General features: G+C 42.1%; 2 protein-coding genes across 5 annotated transcripts; both read left to right on the forward strand.

Annotated features, from left to right (window-relative positions):
* The first annotated feature begins 695 nt into the window (after window positions 1–695).
* On the forward strand, window positions 696–1,926 carry LOC116795520. The gene is made up of 3 exons (XM_032705288.1): window positions 696–734; window positions 844–1,413; window positions 1,480–1,926. The coding sequence occupies exons 2-3, from the start codon at window positions 864–866 to the stop codon at window positions 1,617–1,619; spliced, it is 690 nt and encodes a 229-aa protein (XP_032561179.1). The 5' UTR covers window positions 696–734; window positions 844–863; the 3' UTR covers window positions 1,620–1,926.
* A 4,344-nt stretch (window positions 1,927–6,270) lies between these two features.
* Window positions 6,271–15,580, forward strand: LOC116795470 (probable 2-ketogluconate reductase). Of its 4 annotated transcripts, none has more exons than XM_032705245.1 (6): window positions 6,271–6,372; window positions 8,408–8,792; window positions 10,501–10,672; window positions 12,659–12,837; window positions 13,054–13,184; window positions 14,007–15,580. In XM_032705245.1, exons 2-6 carry the CDS (start codon window positions 8,411–8,413, stop codon window positions 14,061–14,063), a joined length of 921 nt encoding a protein of 306 aa, XP_032561136.1. In that variant the 5' UTR covers window positions 6,271–6,372; window positions 8,408–8,410; the 3' UTR covers window positions 14,064–15,580. The 4 variants fall into 4 exon arrangements, with proteins under 4 accessions (XP_032561136.1, XP_032561109.1, XP_032561117.1 ...); XM_032705218.1 differs by having other exon boundaries at window positions 13,054–13,150; XM_032705226.1 differs by lacking the exon at window positions 6,271–6,372 and adding an exon at window positions 7,921–8,025 and having other exon boundaries at window positions 13,054–13,150.
* Window positions 15,581–16,807: the final 1,227 nt, after the last annotated feature.

The following is a 16,807-nucleotide window of genomic DNA, read 5'->3' on the forward strand; positions in this document are numbered from 1 at the left end:
AGGTTACAGTGCCCTTGTACGTGTTAGTTGGCTGGTAAACAGGACACTGTGATTAGCAAAACAAAAAGCAACTGAAAGCCACCTGTGTCAACAAAGGAAAGGAGTAAGAGACAGAATTAACATCTAAGTGTCAACAATGTTAGGGAGTAAGGAATGAGGTCAACATTTAAGCGGAACCAATGATAAGCTTAGCTTTTGCAATATGTATGAGCTAATTATAGAGTGTATATTAAGCTGTTAGTAGTGATCAATAAACGAAGTTTGCTGATTCTCATATTGAGCGTCTCATTCTTCCCTCGTCACGACAGATGGCGTCTGAACAGGGGCTAAGTTAAATCTGCGCTCCCCGAAACCTGAACAGGAGCTAAGTTAAATCTGCGCTCCCCGAAACCTGAACAGGAGCTAAGTTAAATCTGCGCTCCCCGAAACCTGAACAGGAGCTAAGTTAAATCTGCGCTCCCCGAAACCTGAACAGGAGCTAAGTTAAATCTGCGCTCCCCGAAGCCCTGGTCCGACGTAGTAGAAGCCGTGGTCTGACGTAGTAACCGGTCGGTCTTGAAGCAACACAAGAGGCAAAAGAGCTGGACTCTGTGCCCCAGGCGACCTTACAGGAGGGTCCTGGCCGACAACGCCGCCGAAGTCTTCAAAGGGCTGCAACAGCGCGCTGAATAGGTATGGAAAGACAAGCGGCGCGTTCATTACTCCAGTGCTTTTTAGAAAAGCGGGGAGTTAAGGGTTTAGATTTGAAAAAAGAATTACCAAGATTGCTTGCGACGGGGGTTGCTAAAGGTTGTTTTGTGGACCCTAATGTAGTTTTTGATGCTTAAAAAAGACAAAAATTAGACGAACTGGCTTTGCGACAGATGCTGCTTTCGTGTAGGGGCCAGGGATTTGAAGCGAACGCTGTAACTGCCTTTACTATCTCTACTTGGAAAGAACTTAGTGATAAGCTCTTTACTGCTGACTCTAAGGGAGAAAAAGTTGCTGCTTCCCTCCTTACAACTTGGCGATTGTTATCTGGAACAGTAGAAGACATTAAAGCACAGTTTGAGGACATTAGAATGCTACTAGATACCATCATACGGAGAAATCGTGCAAAAAGGGAGTCGAGCGGAGTTAAAGGGAGCCGGAGCGGGACCAGAGATCACGGAGCGGGGCCGGGGACGACCGAGCGGCCCCGGCAAAATGAACGCGGTGCTGGCGTCTCGGCAGTGCATATCCAGGACGATCGGAGACGACGGCTGCGGCGTGAAAGTACTGCTGATGGACCGGGGATGAACTTTACGAGCACTATGACTGAGTTCCACCTTAAGACATTTCCAGCTTTTCATCTGAACTGTGCTGCGGGACTGCGCCGCGCATTTGTGGCTGTGTTCACGGCGCTGGGTGCCTGCGCCGCCGTGCTGAGCGAACCCGGGGCGGTGCCGGGCGGCATTGGCGGTGGTCGCGGCGCCGTGCGCGGCCCCGGCTCGGAGCGGTGCGCCCGCGCGCGTGCACGCCGGCGGCCCCGGGCGCGGCGGGCGGCGGGGGGGCTCTGTTTCCCCCGCACTGCTGACAGCCATGGTCCCAAGAGGTGTAGGTTCCCCTCCCCTTCTTTACAGCGAATGTTTTTTCCCTAGTGCCGCTCCTCTTCCTAGAGCGGCGAGTTGATAACGGTAGCAACGGCTTTGGAAGTGCAGTCGGGGGAGGGGGGAAGCTGTTTCTCTTTTTTCCTCGTTACACCAATCACCCCCTCTCTGAAACGTGCCTGTTTGCAGCTGTTTTCTCTCTCTCCTATGTTTTTGTCTTTTCTTAAGCAGACCCTGTGATTAAGTTAAGTTCCTTCTGCTGATTTTCTCTGAGTGAGCCCGGCCCCTCCTCCTCCTCCTTCGTCCTTCAGCAATGAGGGGCGTGGGGGGGCAAAGACGGTAAAACACGGAAAAAAGGGAAAAGGGAAAAAACAATTTAAGATTAACAATACCCCAACTTATAAATCAAATAAGATTGCACTGTTTTTACAGCAATAGGTGTTACGCATGCAGCGTGTTCATAGCATTCTCAAACGCTTTCTCCAAAGACAGAAAGGGAGACTGACGAAAAATCCCTTGAAGTAAGATTAGAAATAACGCAACATCCGTGCTTAGCTTTTTATATATTGCAGAAAGCTGTTAGGAATTTCCTATAGTTTGCCATTTTGCTTCTCTTACATGAAATTTGGCTGTTTCCCCCGGGAGCAGGTAGAAGGTTTGCAGACGGAACGATGAGACAAAAGGGGATATAGTTCTACCCCCTGCAGAAGTAGTTTTATTGCCTTTATGACAGAATATCATTGCTCTATAAGAAGGGTTGAAAATTTCCAAGATAATATTCTGTTCTTTCTTGCTGCATTTGTCTTTTACATGGAGAGTTATGCAGGATTTGCAGATTGCTGTTGGCAACTATGCCATAAATTTCCTTTGAATTATGAAACTGATAAGAAGCGCACAGCCAATGACTACTTGAAAATGTGTGTGTGAATGATGGATGTCTGAGGTGGCCACCTAAGAGTGTATGGAAAAAGATTGTGCGAAAGAGAAAAGCTACATGAATGTGTAACTGTGTAAACTTAAAAATACTTTCTGTCAGTGTCGAGATTTTAACAAGGTGTTAAGACTGAAGTTAAATAAGAGATTCTTACAAAAATTTGGTATTCTATTACAGCCTTGTATGAAATTTATGCAAGTTAAGTCTCAGGTAGAGTTTTTTCACTGCTGTTGTTCCTTAGCTGTGCAAGCTGTGCAGGAGACCACTAGTCTTAGAGCGAGTAAAAACCATAAGCCAGCAAACATTAGTGCAGACTGCAAGGTTAGCAGAGCCTGGAGCAAGGTGCACCACTATGCATCCAGGTGCCCGGGAACCATTCTTATAATTCGTGCAGAAGCTGCAAGTCGCTGTAGAGAAACAAGTTTTGTGACAGTTATAGAAGCTGCTAGTTACATAACTAGCTAGAGATAATGCAGGCTTGTGCCGGGGTGGGGTCCTTAGACCATCAAATAATTGCAGTTGCATCTGCTATGGCAGTAGTGAGGGTCGTTTTGAGCTTTTCTGTGTTTTCCAGGATTTAAATCAGGTGCTGTCGATGTTGCTGCCTTGCTTGTTCAGCTCGTTGCAGAGGGGCCCTTGCAGACTGTCAAGGCTGTGTGCCTTCTCAAAACATCTGCAGCGTTGTGCATAGTGTGTCTTCAGGCCTCCTGGCTGGAGGCCAGAGCAGACCAGTTACGTTGATCAGTGTGACCAGAGCTGAAGTGTTGTTTTAAAGAGTCCTTATATATTGTCTTCAAAACCCCTCCCGTGCAACAGCTGGTAGCAATATTCATTGTAAAACGGCTAGTCTCTTCTCCTTAAAACATACCCTACCCATTACAGCTGTGTTCTCAGCAAAATAGCCTCACTACTTGTGACTACTACTTGTTTCATACCAGACGTATTGCTTGCATAATTTGACTAGTGAATGTTTAGGGTTGTAGAAGGCAACCTGTACTCTTTGTGATGCTCAAAGCTTGCTGTTAATTGTCCAAACAAACAAACAAACAAACTTCTGTAGTCATTCTAAAGGTTAGAGTTGTGATACTAGGAGGTACTGCTCAGAGTTTTCTTTTAGAACATACAGATCCTGTATGACTTAAGCAATGGCTCCTACCTACAGAGCAGCTGTTGGCCCTGCAACAGCTTGTCAAAAAGCAGCTTGATGCTGATTACATTGAACCATCTCAGAATCCTTTAATTACCCATGTGTTTGTGATAAAGAAAAAATATGTGAGATGAAAACTGTTGCATGATCTCAGACGGGTTGGTGCAGTCATGGTTAGTAAGCATTGGCTTACTGACCCCTTCTGTGCCTTCTGCTGAATAACCCATTGTTATTATTGATTTGACAGGTTATCTTTTCACAATCCAGTTAGATCCCAGTGATAGAGAAAAAATTTGCATTTTCAATTCCATCTATTATTCGTGCAGAACCTTATGAGTGTTATCTATAGAAAACCCTCTCCCATAGAATGAAAGGCTTTTCTATAATTTGTCAGTGGTTTATGTTTCCAACATTATTCCCTGTACTAATGCAATTTTCTGACTGTCTTTTGTTGTCATTATATAGATGATATTTCTGCTGGCTGTAGCCACTGAGGATCAGCTGGGTGTGTTAGATGCTGAAACCAAAAAGAGTCTACAATTCTTTGGCCTAGTAGTTGCTCCTGACACAGTGCAGTGAAAAATACCCTGGAAATATTTAGGGTTCACGTACACAGAAAGCAGTCTTTCCTCAACCAGTTCAATTGGGTATTAATGCTAAAACTCTTACTGACATACAGTAGCTATTAAAGTCTTTGAATTAGATTGCATCGTACTTGCAATTGCCAACACCCAGCTGGCACCTCTATTTGACCTGCTCAAACATTCTGACAATTTTCAGGAGCAACAGTTGCAAGAGTGGGTGGTCTTACTCTGGCAAGAAGATCCCCTCCAATAACTATAACAAGTCAATCGTCCTTTTATTTGTCTTTAGCATCTGCCTCAGATCGTTTTCACACTTGTTTATTTGTCATGCCTTTTAGTTCAGTGTATAGGTTGAACTTAGTGTTTACTGGTTGGGTTTCATCGTGGTTTAAGACCGAAACAGTTATTTCTAATGCATCTGCCTGCCTTATAAAGGCCCTCAACACCTCTTTGCCTTGGGATCCCCAAGAGTTAGATTTAATGAGATCACTGTCTGTACGTAACACAAGTGATAATAGGACTCAAACCTGTTTTATGTTGAGATTATTTCAATCTGGGTTAAGTGTTTATCAAAGCCACGACTTGTCCAGCTGGACTAATGTCACTTCACGTACTCCAGGGTTTAATTATAAAAATGCAGGAGACTATTGTGGTACTAATAGTAGTAACAACCACGGCCTTGGAGCATATGGAGCTGAAGTAAGGCCTTCCTTTCCGGGCATTTGGGTTAACAACACTGCACGCGCTTTTCCACCAGGTGTGTTTCTTCTTTGTAGTGATAGAGCTTGGCCTGGCATACCTGTGCGTGCCTTCGGGGGGCCCTGCTATATAGGGTCACTTACACTGTTGTCCCTGTCTTTTTTACAACTTGTTAATCTGACTTCATCACACAGGCAAAAGAGGAGCTTACACCAACTTTCCTCGGACTGTGATGACAAGGTCGAACTATGGGGTAAAACAGCTGCTATTTTTAGATCTATTATCCAGGGATAGGCACGGCACAAGCACTAACATCTGTTCGCAAACTTGCATGCTGGGCTGTGAAACAATAAAATATAACCACCCGAATAATAGCAGAGCTTGCACAAGACGTTAATAGTTTACGTCATGCTGTATTACAAAATCGAGCTGCTACTGACTTTCTGTTATTAGCAGAAGGCCATGGCTGTAAGGACTTTGATGGTATGTGTTGTTTTAATCTTTCAGACCATGCAAACTCCATACATAGACAACTACAATGGTTAACAGAACACACAAAGAAAGTAATGGTGGCAACCAGTCCTATAGACTCGTGGCTTCAATCTATTTTTGGTTCTATGTCTTAATGGGTTCTAAGTTTTGTTAAAGAAAGCCTACGATGGTTATTGACAATTGTTATAATCTTAGTAATAGTTTGTGTTGCCTTTTCTTGTATTGTTAAACGTCTAAGTGCTATGACAGAGAAAGTATTGTTGGCCTCAAATAAAAACAGGGGTATTGTAGAGGACTGGCTAGCAGGGCGAGGGCATATGGACATGGCTAAGGCTATGGACGAGCTGTCAGAGTATAGAACACGGCCTGTCTAGGCCCGAGGGAAGATCTGAGACAGCAAGGCCATGCCAAGGCCACGGTGTTTTTGTGCCTGCTAGTTGGATGGCAAACAGGAACGGAGCAACAGCAACTAAGAGCCACCTGTGTAAATATGAGAGGGGAGTAAGGGGTGGGAGCAACATCTGAGCCAGAACCAATGGTGAGCTCGGCTTTTGCAATATGCATGAGCTAATTGCAAGGCCTATATTAAGTTGCTAACACTTGTCAATAAACGAAGTTTGCTGATTCTTACATTGAGGGTCCCTCACTTTCCTCGTCGCGACACAGGCCCGCCCTTGGAAAGCACTTGGCAGCACCAGACGCCTGCGTGGGGCAGCTGTCCACCGAAAAGGACACAGGGGTAGCCCGCACCACGCCCCCTGGAGCCTGTGATTGCCTCCAGCACACCTCACTCTGGCCAGGGGGGTACTGAGTGGTCAGTGACCTGCATGTCCCGCCTGCAAGGCTTGACCATGCTGGCCGAACCTTATAAATGGGGGACCACGGGGCTCACTCTGTGCGGGTGTTTCTCTTCTGGCTGGCATTGTGTGAGCCATCGGATCCTCGGCTGTAACTATTTTTCTCTTATTCTTTCTTCTCTTCTCTTTCTCTATTCTTATTAATCTCTATTCTTCCTTTACTCTTTCCTTTACTCTTCTTTAACTTTTTCCTTTACTCTGATTTTCCTTGAGTAACTTAGAACCAATGACTCGTGTTTACTAAGCTGGTGTACTGGTTACTTTGTAGGGGTGCTTTTGTGGACTGGACCTTTGTGCTGGGTGTTTTGGTGAAATACTTCTGCCTTGTTTATACACTATCCCTGTAAAACCTTTCACCAAAATGTTTGTTTTCTCACTAAGTTGAAAGAAATTCCCTTAGAGAAAGCATGGCACTGTTTCCTCTGGACATGAATTCGAGGTAATAACGAACTAAAGCCTTTTTAAAAGTTTGGTTCTTTTGAAGCCTTAAATAGAAGTAATATTCCCAGTTGAACCTGAGGCTTCAAAATTGGGGTGTTGCATACCCTTGTTCTGCTGCTGCTACAGAATGATGAGCAAGTACACCAAGCAGTTTGTATAACACTGAAATCTATTAAAGATGAATGAACTTTAGTTCTCTGCGGAAATTTGACTGTATCCTGACACATTCTTCAGCCAATATTGCAATATTCTATTTTCATACCAAAACACTGAAGAAATGTCCTTTGAAGTAATTGTAGGCCTACATTTTTCCTAATGTAAGAAGAATTCTGCTTCATCTACATGTTACAGCAATGACAATCGTTCAAAAAGTGTCTTTGATTTTCCTGAGGTGATCGTTTGAAAAACAAAGTAAATTCCAGGAGATTTTGTTCCTCCATGAAGACAAAAATTGATGCTTTTATCTTGACTGGCCATGAAGCAATGGTGAACTAGCATTGAAATCACATGGGTGAGAGCACAGCCTAAAGCAAAATAAGTGGTCAGTCCTAATTTGCAGCCCAGGGCCAAGCTTTTTATTACATTCTCTTTCCTAGGAGCAAGCAACAAAGCCAGAAAATTCAGTAAAGTGTTTGTCACCCCCCTAAAGTCAGGAAGCCTTTCTGTTGTTTTGCAATATGGTCAGGCTTCTTGAAGGAATGGTAAAATGAAGTTTTAGCACAGGAAGTGTAGACAGACCCAAGAATTAGACATTCAAATGCAAATACTGAAATACTACTAACAAGGCAACAGAAAGTATTGCTATAGGGGTTTCCAAGGTCTTCAGCCCTTGAACACTCTACCCCTCACTCTTCCCAAGATTGATGTAGAAAATCAAAGCAGCTATAAATAGTCTATTTAAAACAACAACAACAACAAAAAAACCCCCAACCAACCAAACAAAAACAAAACCAAACCAAAAAACCCCAAAAAACGAAAAAAGCAACTGTCAATTCACAGACCCTCTGGGAACCAAGACCAGATGGTCAGTGATTCCTAAAAAACCAAAAATATCAACTAGTTTTGAGTGCATAAGTCCTTCTCAGAAAACACTTGCCTAAGCATCTATTATTTTATTAATTTATGATAGGCTCAGGAGAAGGCACTGCAGTCACTGGGATCTCTCCAGGACAGGAGACTGCAAAAATCTCTGCAATGATGCATTTAAAAATTAACCTGGTAATTCAAAGTTCATGATGAAACTGTGCAGTTTATTTTCATGAACTAGATTTGGTCTGACATTTTTCTAAACTGCCTAGACAAGTTAATTGCAAAAGGAGATTTATTGCACCAGACTGTTGATGGTCTGAAGCTAAGTAATTGGTGAGAAGTAATTGTTGTGTTTTGAGCATGGTAGCAGTAATATGAAATCTTGGAAATCACGGAGGGCAGAACTTGTTCAGGCCTGATCGTGTGAATATCGTGTGTGTGTGTGTGTGTACACATGTATGTGTATATAACAGGTAGTATATTGAAAAGAGCTGCTTTCTTGTCTTGCTTTGCTTACTTTCCTACCTAAATACATGGTTTATAGGATCTCTTGCTATAGATGTCATGAAACAGGACATGACAGTGATTATTCTTTAAAATGTCTGGAAATAATTACGTCTGTCTTCTGATGATTTGTGTCTTTCTGTTTTGTGCAGATCATGGAAGGAGGAGAACTACCTGGGCTTTTGGTAAATGAAATCGGTGGCATATGTGGGATACTGCACAGCCATGTGGCATTCCTGAGGAAACATTTCTACCTCATCACCATGAAGGAATTGCTTGAAAACAGGAAGCATTTAAGCAGAAAGGTCCAAGCAATCTATCTGTGGTGGCACAAACCAGTCATTGACCAAGAGCTCCTCCAGAGCCTGCCAAACTTGAAAGTCATTGCGAATTCAGGAGTGGGGATGGATCACCTGGATCTGAAACTTATAGCTAGCTTTGGTGTGAAGATGGCTAATGCTCCACGTGCTGTTTGCAGCAGCACAGCAGATGCTGGGATGGCTTTGCTGCTAGCATCTGCTAGAAGACTAGTGGAAGGTAACATCTCAATTCTTTTGTGACTTCTAAAAGTCATACAAGATTTACCTACCATTAACTTGAATTTTCTTACAGAGTTATGTGTGGTGCACATAGTTTCACATAAAATGTGAATTAAGTATGATAAATGTACTTAAATTGTTACATTATACATAGACATACATAACCTATATTTCAACCACATATAAATAAAATCGTATGAATTTAGTTTTCACAGGATTGTAAATACTTGACCAGAATCTAATAACATTAATTTAAATACAACTTCTTGCTTTATGGACCAAGTGTTCCTAGAAACTGGAATTTAGTTTTTAAAATAAGTATGGCTGTAGAATTAATTTAACAGTTTCAGGTGAACAACACACTGATGTGTGCTTTCTACATACATAAACTTTAAATTCCATTACCTCCTGCAGCAGTGCATTTTCAGTGACTATGACATTTGACCGACATAAGATGTGCTTTTCAATGTGACAGTGTTACAATGCTATAACCAAAAGAGGGAGATGCCAAAGATCAGACAATCACTGGAGCCACAGGCTGGCAGAATAAATTAGTGTTTGAGACAACAGTGAAGCAGAACAAGGGTATATAGAATCATAGAAGAAGTTGGAAGGGATCCACAATGCTGATAGAGGCATGGGCATATTCTTGGGGACTGAAATGGATTGGTGCAGAATTGGGGCATTTAAGGGGCAGTAGAGAGTAATAAAGCAGCCTGCTCCCTTTTCTGCTTATAACATCCTTTCTAGTTTGTTCAACAATTTTTTCTTGCTATTTCCCCAAATAGACCTACTCTTGCCTTTGTTAGAATGCCTCCTGCTTCAGGAAAAGATCCCCCAGGTTTATCCTATTGAATTTACCTGACTTTGACTTGCCAAATCCTGCACCACAGCATTCATAGAAACTCAAAGGAGGGTTATCTCACTCTAAATCTGTTTCTACATCGCAAGGAGGAGACAGATTAAAGGGGAGATTAATTTCTTGTTCCTATCTACGTAAACTATCCCTGGTGGCATTTCTGACAGCTCTGCCCTCACATGATTGAGTTTTTTTCCCCTGAGTCTTTTTTTTTCATACTTTAACAACATTCTGCTTATGTTCTAGATAAGCTGGCAATATCAGAAGACTGAAGTATCAGAAGCTTGTCATCTTCCTAGCAGATTAATAAGTGCTGACTTTGTGTATATAACTGTATTTTATGTGTTGTAGAACTATCCAAAATTGTACAGGCTTAACAGGTAATTATGGAAATTACCACAGTGATTTTTGAAGCAGTTGCACTTTTCTTTCAAAGCAGAGTGACAGATATGAACAGGAAACCTCTTCTTATTCTAAATAAGCAAACCAAATATCTGGTGGTATTCTCCACGTGACATTTCCAAACTCTGCATTCTTATTGTCAATAATCATTTTGATTGTTGATGAAGAACAGGGCAATATTTTCATGAGTCTAAAACAGTAAAAGGATTTTTGGGAGAAATTACATCAAAAGGCTTTTTGTAGTATAGTAAGAATAAATGATAATGTCACATATACAGGTAGGAGGGAAAGATGATATATTAGGGAGTTACCTAGGACATTACAAAATCATGTGTTTGTAATCATTAGAAGTGTGCTGTAGTATCACAACAAGTTCAGATTCTTTTGCCTTGTACCTCTGTATTGGACTCCATTCACTTCTCATATTTGAGTATTTTTCTTGCAGTCCATCACATTGCAATTTCTTCAAGTATGGATTACTGTGAAGCTGATATTCTGGGAGTTAAAGTTTCTGGAGCTACTCTGGGGATCATTGGCATGGGCCGCATTGGATATAAGATTGCTCTGAGAGCCAAAGCATTTGATATGAAGATTTTGTACCACAACAGGACACAGAGGTAAATGTATGTCCTGACCTTAAGTGCAGCAGAAACTCTCTTCTAGGTAGCCAGTATTTTCTTTTCAAGAAATTATGTCAGAAGTGTAGCAAAAACTGAGGGAATAGGGCCAAGATTGAAACAAAAGGGAAAAAAAAAAAGAATGGTTGTCTTAAATCAGTCCTGTAAAGAGTTACTTGGTGATTAAACACTTGGAAACTTAATTGAGATTTTATATTAGAAATTTCAAGGTTTCCTGCAGATATGAGCAGAAAAATGGAAATCAAGCTTATACTTTTTTTTTTTAATTCTTTTCATATCATACTATAGTGACACATAACTCTACCTTTTGTTTATTTTTACTGCATATTTTGAGGGATCTTGTTGAAACTCAGTGTCTGGAAAACTAAGAAACATATACTTGGCACAATATGATTAACTTGAGAGCTATTCTTGAGTAAACCCTCTTTCTCCTCAAGCCATTTTAGCAACTATTTAACCTTATTTCACCTTTTATTTTTAGCCCCTCCTAACTTGTGAGTCTGGGAATCTGATCCTTGTTAGACATTCAGCACAAGGACTCTTCACTGTAAAAGCAAGCAAGATCCCCATATATAACTTGAGGCCCTTCCAATCAGACAAGGTGCAGACAACAAGCAGAACAAACCATGACCTACCCTGAGAGAACTTTACTCCCTCTGACTGAAGGGAGAAGCTGCAATGCTAGGCCATGTGGCTTTCAGTGATTCTCTCCATATGCAGACTGCAGAAGGAGGGTCACTGCTCTAGCTAACCCTAGTCAAATCAGAAGGGTGAATGAGGCCAGAAATTTTTAGCCTTGCTTGGCATTTCTGTTACTCAGAAAAACAGCTGAGCAAACTCACATTAAAAAAAGTACTAGTGAACACCCTCCTTAAGATCTTTCAGAATTTCTTCATAAACCACTCAAAACAAATATAACAAAAGGCACAACTCTTTTTTTTTCCCTGTGGATCATCACTAACTCCCTCTGTTTAATATTTTTCAGTCTTTAAAGTAATATTTATCTAAGAGTGCTGTGATGAATGATCAATGCACAGTGCAACAGAAATTAAAAACCTTTTTATTTTAAAGTACATTTACACTTCAAGCTTATGTGTTGAATCAAGATGCATTCTGCATGCTGCAAAATTGGCTGTAGTTCCAGTCTGTTCTGTTCCTACATATTCTCTGGTTATTGACCTGTACACTGAAAGAAACTAATGAAGTGCATGTGTTAGGAGACACATGATCCAAAGTTCTGAAGTTATTTTCTTAGTGTGACCTCTTTATTTCTAGATTAGGAGGAAATAACTCAAAGCCCTTCTCTTGCAATCAGGAGCAGAAAATTGTACACAGGATCTCCTGTCATTGCTTCTTTAGGTCCCAAAGTTCAGGAAGCTAAATTTACAAAGAATGGGAGAAATAGCAAGTATTCCTTTTTATTGTGAAAAATTAAAACTAAAAATCTCTCTCTACTTTGATAACTTTTCTGCTGAACACTTAACTCTGTAGAAGTCCTGGGGCAGCCAGAAGCCTGGCTAAGAGCTGCCTCGCTGATTTCACTTATGAAAAAATGACAGGCTTACTGAGGGTGCCAACAGGCTGAGGACCACCAGCATGCTCAGAGCTTACATGGATGAGTTCTGGTGAATAACACTGCTCTGGTTTGAGCACCTTCCCCACTGGGAATCCTGGAGAATGGACCATGTGCTGCCATCTGCTCCAGTGCTTAGCCTTAGTCCATTTGCAGACTTTATAGAAGCCCCTGGACTCTGCACTGCAGTGGCTGAGAGGCAGGCATGCAATCCATCCCCTGTTGTAGGGCTTGAAGCCTTCCAGAAGGGTCTAAACATCCAGCTGAGCCTAAATTTGCCACCTATTTGCTACATGGATGTGATAATCAGATCCTTTAGTTTTTATAGTGGTGACATCAACGAAGAGAATATTTTCGTGACTGATGCCCTGAAATACTTTTCCTCCCACTAGGAAAGCGCAAGAGGAGCAAGCTGTTGGTGCCACTTACTGCGAAAAGATAGACAGCTTACTCCAGCAGGCAGATTTTGTGATGGTGGCGGTGAGCCTGACACCTCAGACACGCAACCTGATTGGGAAAAGAGAGCTGGAGCTAATGAAACCCACAGCTACTCTGGTTAACATCAGCCGAGGTACCGTCCAGAACAGTTGACTGGCCAGAAAGCATGGGCCAGCTCCCGTTGTGTTACACACAGCGCTGTGCTGCAGCCACTGCGCAGGTGGTGCACATAGTGAGGACAGATTGGGCATGGCAAAAATTCCTCTCTCTTCTCTTTCGTTCTCCTTTCACTCTGAGCTCATTACCTGCAACACAAGTTGCACTCAGAGACACTCTTATTCCAAACCAGGTGCAGTAGTTGACCAAGAGGCGCTGGTGATGGCTCTGCAGACTGGTGTTATTTGGGCCGCGGCTGTGGATGTAACCTACCCAGAACCACTGCCCAGGTTGTCATCTCTGCTTATTTCTTGGAAAGGATGGGTGAACCTTGCCGAGGCTGAAAATATCCCTGCAGCAGGCAGGGATGTGGTTGAGGCAGCCACCGAGCTCCCTGGGATGGGGGTTTGGATAACAGTGCCATGAATATGAATGGAATGCTGACCAGATGTTGGGGCTGATAACAGGCCAAGGGGAAGCCTGGGTGCCAGAAAACAGCAGGAGGCAGGGAGAGCATTAGACCACCTCTATAGAATCACCCTGTGAAGCTGCAGCAGTGCTTCACTTGCAAATTGCTTTATTAGAAGGTGCAACTTGCCATGAATGGGTGAAAGCTGCTTCAGCCATGTCGTCTGAGACCTGCTGCATTGCCCCCAGATGTCCTTCCCCACAGGCTTCCTTCCACAATTTGAGGCTGAAGTACTTGTAGCCCTCTTGGGCCCAGAGGCTGCTTGGCTTCTGTAAAAAGATGCCTCTACCAGGATGGTGCCTCTCAGAGTTAATTGTGCTGGCTGCATTTTGGGTTTGGGAGGAGTTTGGTCCTGTTATGCCTGTGTGGGAATGAATAACTAAAGCTCAGACCATTGTGTAGTGTGAATATGTGAGGAGGACTTAATCCTCTCTTCTGACATAGTTTGAATTGCTGCCTAATGGCAAAAATCTGTTTCTGGAGAAAAGAGCACAATATAAACTCTTAACGTGTCCTCTTACAGTCCAAAATTACTTCAGCACAGGTGATCAGGTTCTGTGGTTCTAAGTGGGACTTGTTATATCAAATTAACTTCAAATAAAGTGCAAAAGCTAAAGTAGGAGTCCTCTATTTGGATGAACAACAGTAGATAACAACTCTTTTTTCTTTTTTTCCAGAGATCATCCTTTGTTAAAATTAAAGAATTTCATTATAACGCCTCACCTCGGCATTAAAACAGACAAGACCACTTACATGATAACAGAGGAAGCAGTTGAAAACATACTGGCAGCTCTAAATGGTCTCCCCATGCCCAGTGAAGTGCTCCCTAGTTGATGTGCAAAAGGATAACACGTCTCTTTTTATTATTTTCTTTCCCCCTATCAGCTCTAAAGGATTTTATTCTTATGTTTTTTCCCTTAAGACAAACCTATTTCAAGCTTATGAATACAGATTTCCTGCCTCAGCTTTTTTTGCCTACACATAGTGTAGACAGATGAAATGTATGTCCTTGTCCAGTTTCATGCTTAAGCTAGTCTATACAACCCAGCTGGGAAATGCATACATTGTGTTGCATGAAAGTCTTTTAGGGTAACGCAATACTTCGAAAGCCTAAACTTAAGAAACAGTTATTGTGCAAGCACCTTATTAACAGTGCAGCATCAGCTCACTCTGCAGGATTACATGGACACCAGTGGTAATATTTAATGATGGGATGAAGTTCACAGACTACGCAATACTTCTCTCCACATAACCACAAACCCATTTCGGAGTGCTCTGTACAATGCTGGTATAACAGATCCCTTTCTATTTTAGAAAACTAATAGCGCACAGCAACATAATGTGATTTAGCTTAACAGACTATGTGGAGGTCTATAAGGTACTCTATAAATTAAATCTACTTAGAACATGGTACTGCTCTGGTACAATTGTCTTCTTCTGTCACATATGTTGCTATACAGATATATCTCCAATAGAGATGTATCAGCTCCTGAACTATAGCTTTAAAATTAGATATTCAAGTTGCACAAAAAAAACTTTGAAGCCATCTGATTCTCTCCACATCTAACCACATAACACACCCATTTTCTTCACATTTGATAGGTATGTCCTGGATTTTTGCTTAAAAAAGAGTAACATTCCTTTAATTATTATTTTTTGGCTCCTCTAACAAATTGTTCCTTCATTTTGTTCATTCAAATTTGTTGATTTGATATACAAAGGAAAAAAACTCCCATGTCGTGCTTTCAGTGGTTTTTTTTTCCTTCAAAACTAAAATGTGTAGATAGGCCTCCATTCTCAATTCATAGGGAGAATAACTTTGAGAGAGACTTTACAGTGGTCCTTTGATCTCAGGTAACAGTGAGCAGTAAGTTAAAAGATCACCCATTACATCTTATCAGCAAAGCAGTTTGGAAGTTTTGGATATGAAACAGGTAATGTGTAAGCATTTTATAGTTTGTTTGGGTTTTTTTAAGGAAGAAAATTCAAGTAGACTTAACTAAGAATCTAGTTAATATGCTGTAACTCCATCTTGCTAGTTAATGAATTTTTGCTTTAAATGTCTGAACTTGAAATTCATGTAAGCAAATCATACTAAGAAGTCATTACCAGGATAACAAGAACAATATATGGTTTTATATCATTACTATGAAATGTTATTAGGGTTTATCTTTTTATTTGTAATTTTATAGAGGATTTAGTATTAATCTTGACTGCCTTAATGTTCAGCATATTAAAATGTAGAATTCAAGATGATAGGATTTTGTAATCCATTCTTTTAAAAGCACTACAGCAGTCAGGAGAGACACAGCAGCACCCCATGGCTGGTTATTTCTTAGTGTGGAAGGAAGGACAGGGATTCCTGGTGCCCATAGCAGTGATGTGTCCCGGCTCCTGAGCTGCTGTCATCACAGAAGCTAGGCCTCCTCTCCAGTGGCTGCTGACCAGCAAGGGGGATCACTTCAACGCAACCTTAGTGAACCCAGTACCGAAGCTGTACTTCCCAGCCTCCATCTCCAGGGATGGAAGTTGAGGAAGGTGATTCTGCCCTTCTACTCTGCTCTTGTAAGACCCGCCTGGAGTGCTGTGTGCAGATCTGGGGTCCCTAGCACAGGAAAGACATGGACCTATTGGAGTGAGTCCAGAGAAGGGCCATGAAGATGATCAGAGGGATGGAGCACCTCTCCTATGAGGAAAGGCAGAGAGAGTTGGGGTTGTTCAGCCTGGAGAAGAGAAGGCTCCAGGATAACGTTATAGCAGCCTTCCAGTATCTAAAAGGGGCCCACAAGAGAGCTGGGGAGGGACTTTTTACAAGGGCATGTACTGATAGAACAAGGGGGAATGGCTTTAAGCTGAAGGATGTTAAGTTTAGTTTCAATATTAGGAAGAAATTCTTTACTCAGAGGGTAGCGAAGCATTGGAACAGGTTGCCCAGAGAGGTTGAGGGACATCCCTCAAAGTGTTCAAGGCCAGGTTGGATGAGACTTCAAGCAACCTGGTCTAGTGAAAGGCATTCCTGTCCACAGCTGGAGGGTTGGAATTAGATGATCTTTAAGGTCTCTTCCAACCCAAACCATTCTATGATCTACAGTGCAAGTAACCTTGTCCGGAAAATTTTCATGCATTTGTTAGCTGGGATACACACAGGACTGCCTGTGGCTGGGGTAAGAGCTGTAGTGCTTAAGGACCTAAGCCTGGCCCAGTTGCTTTACTCTCAAAGAGAGGTTTTGAGGATATTCTGGGAATCATTTCGGTTGGAAAAAACATTCGTGTGTGCAATGAGAGCTGTCACTGGTGTTTGTCGGTCAGAGACAACTCTTTGTCCCACATTAACTCCTGTGCAATGACTATGTGTAATGACCAACGGAGACACCAGACCACAGCTGGCCTTTGAAGACACTGTGGGGGGAAAAAAGTGTGCTGGGCATTAATGCAAAATCCCTTTTATTTTGAAATCACAAATAGCGCAGAAACACGA

Source organism: Chiroxiphia lanceolata, chromosome 1 (assembly GCF_009829145.1).
Source record: "Chiroxiphia lanceolata isolate bChiLan1 chromosome 1, bChiLan1.pri, whole genome shotgun sequence".
Lineage (NCBI taxonomy): Eukaryota > Metazoa > Chordata > Aves > Passeriformes > Pipridae > Chiroxiphia > Chiroxiphia lanceolata.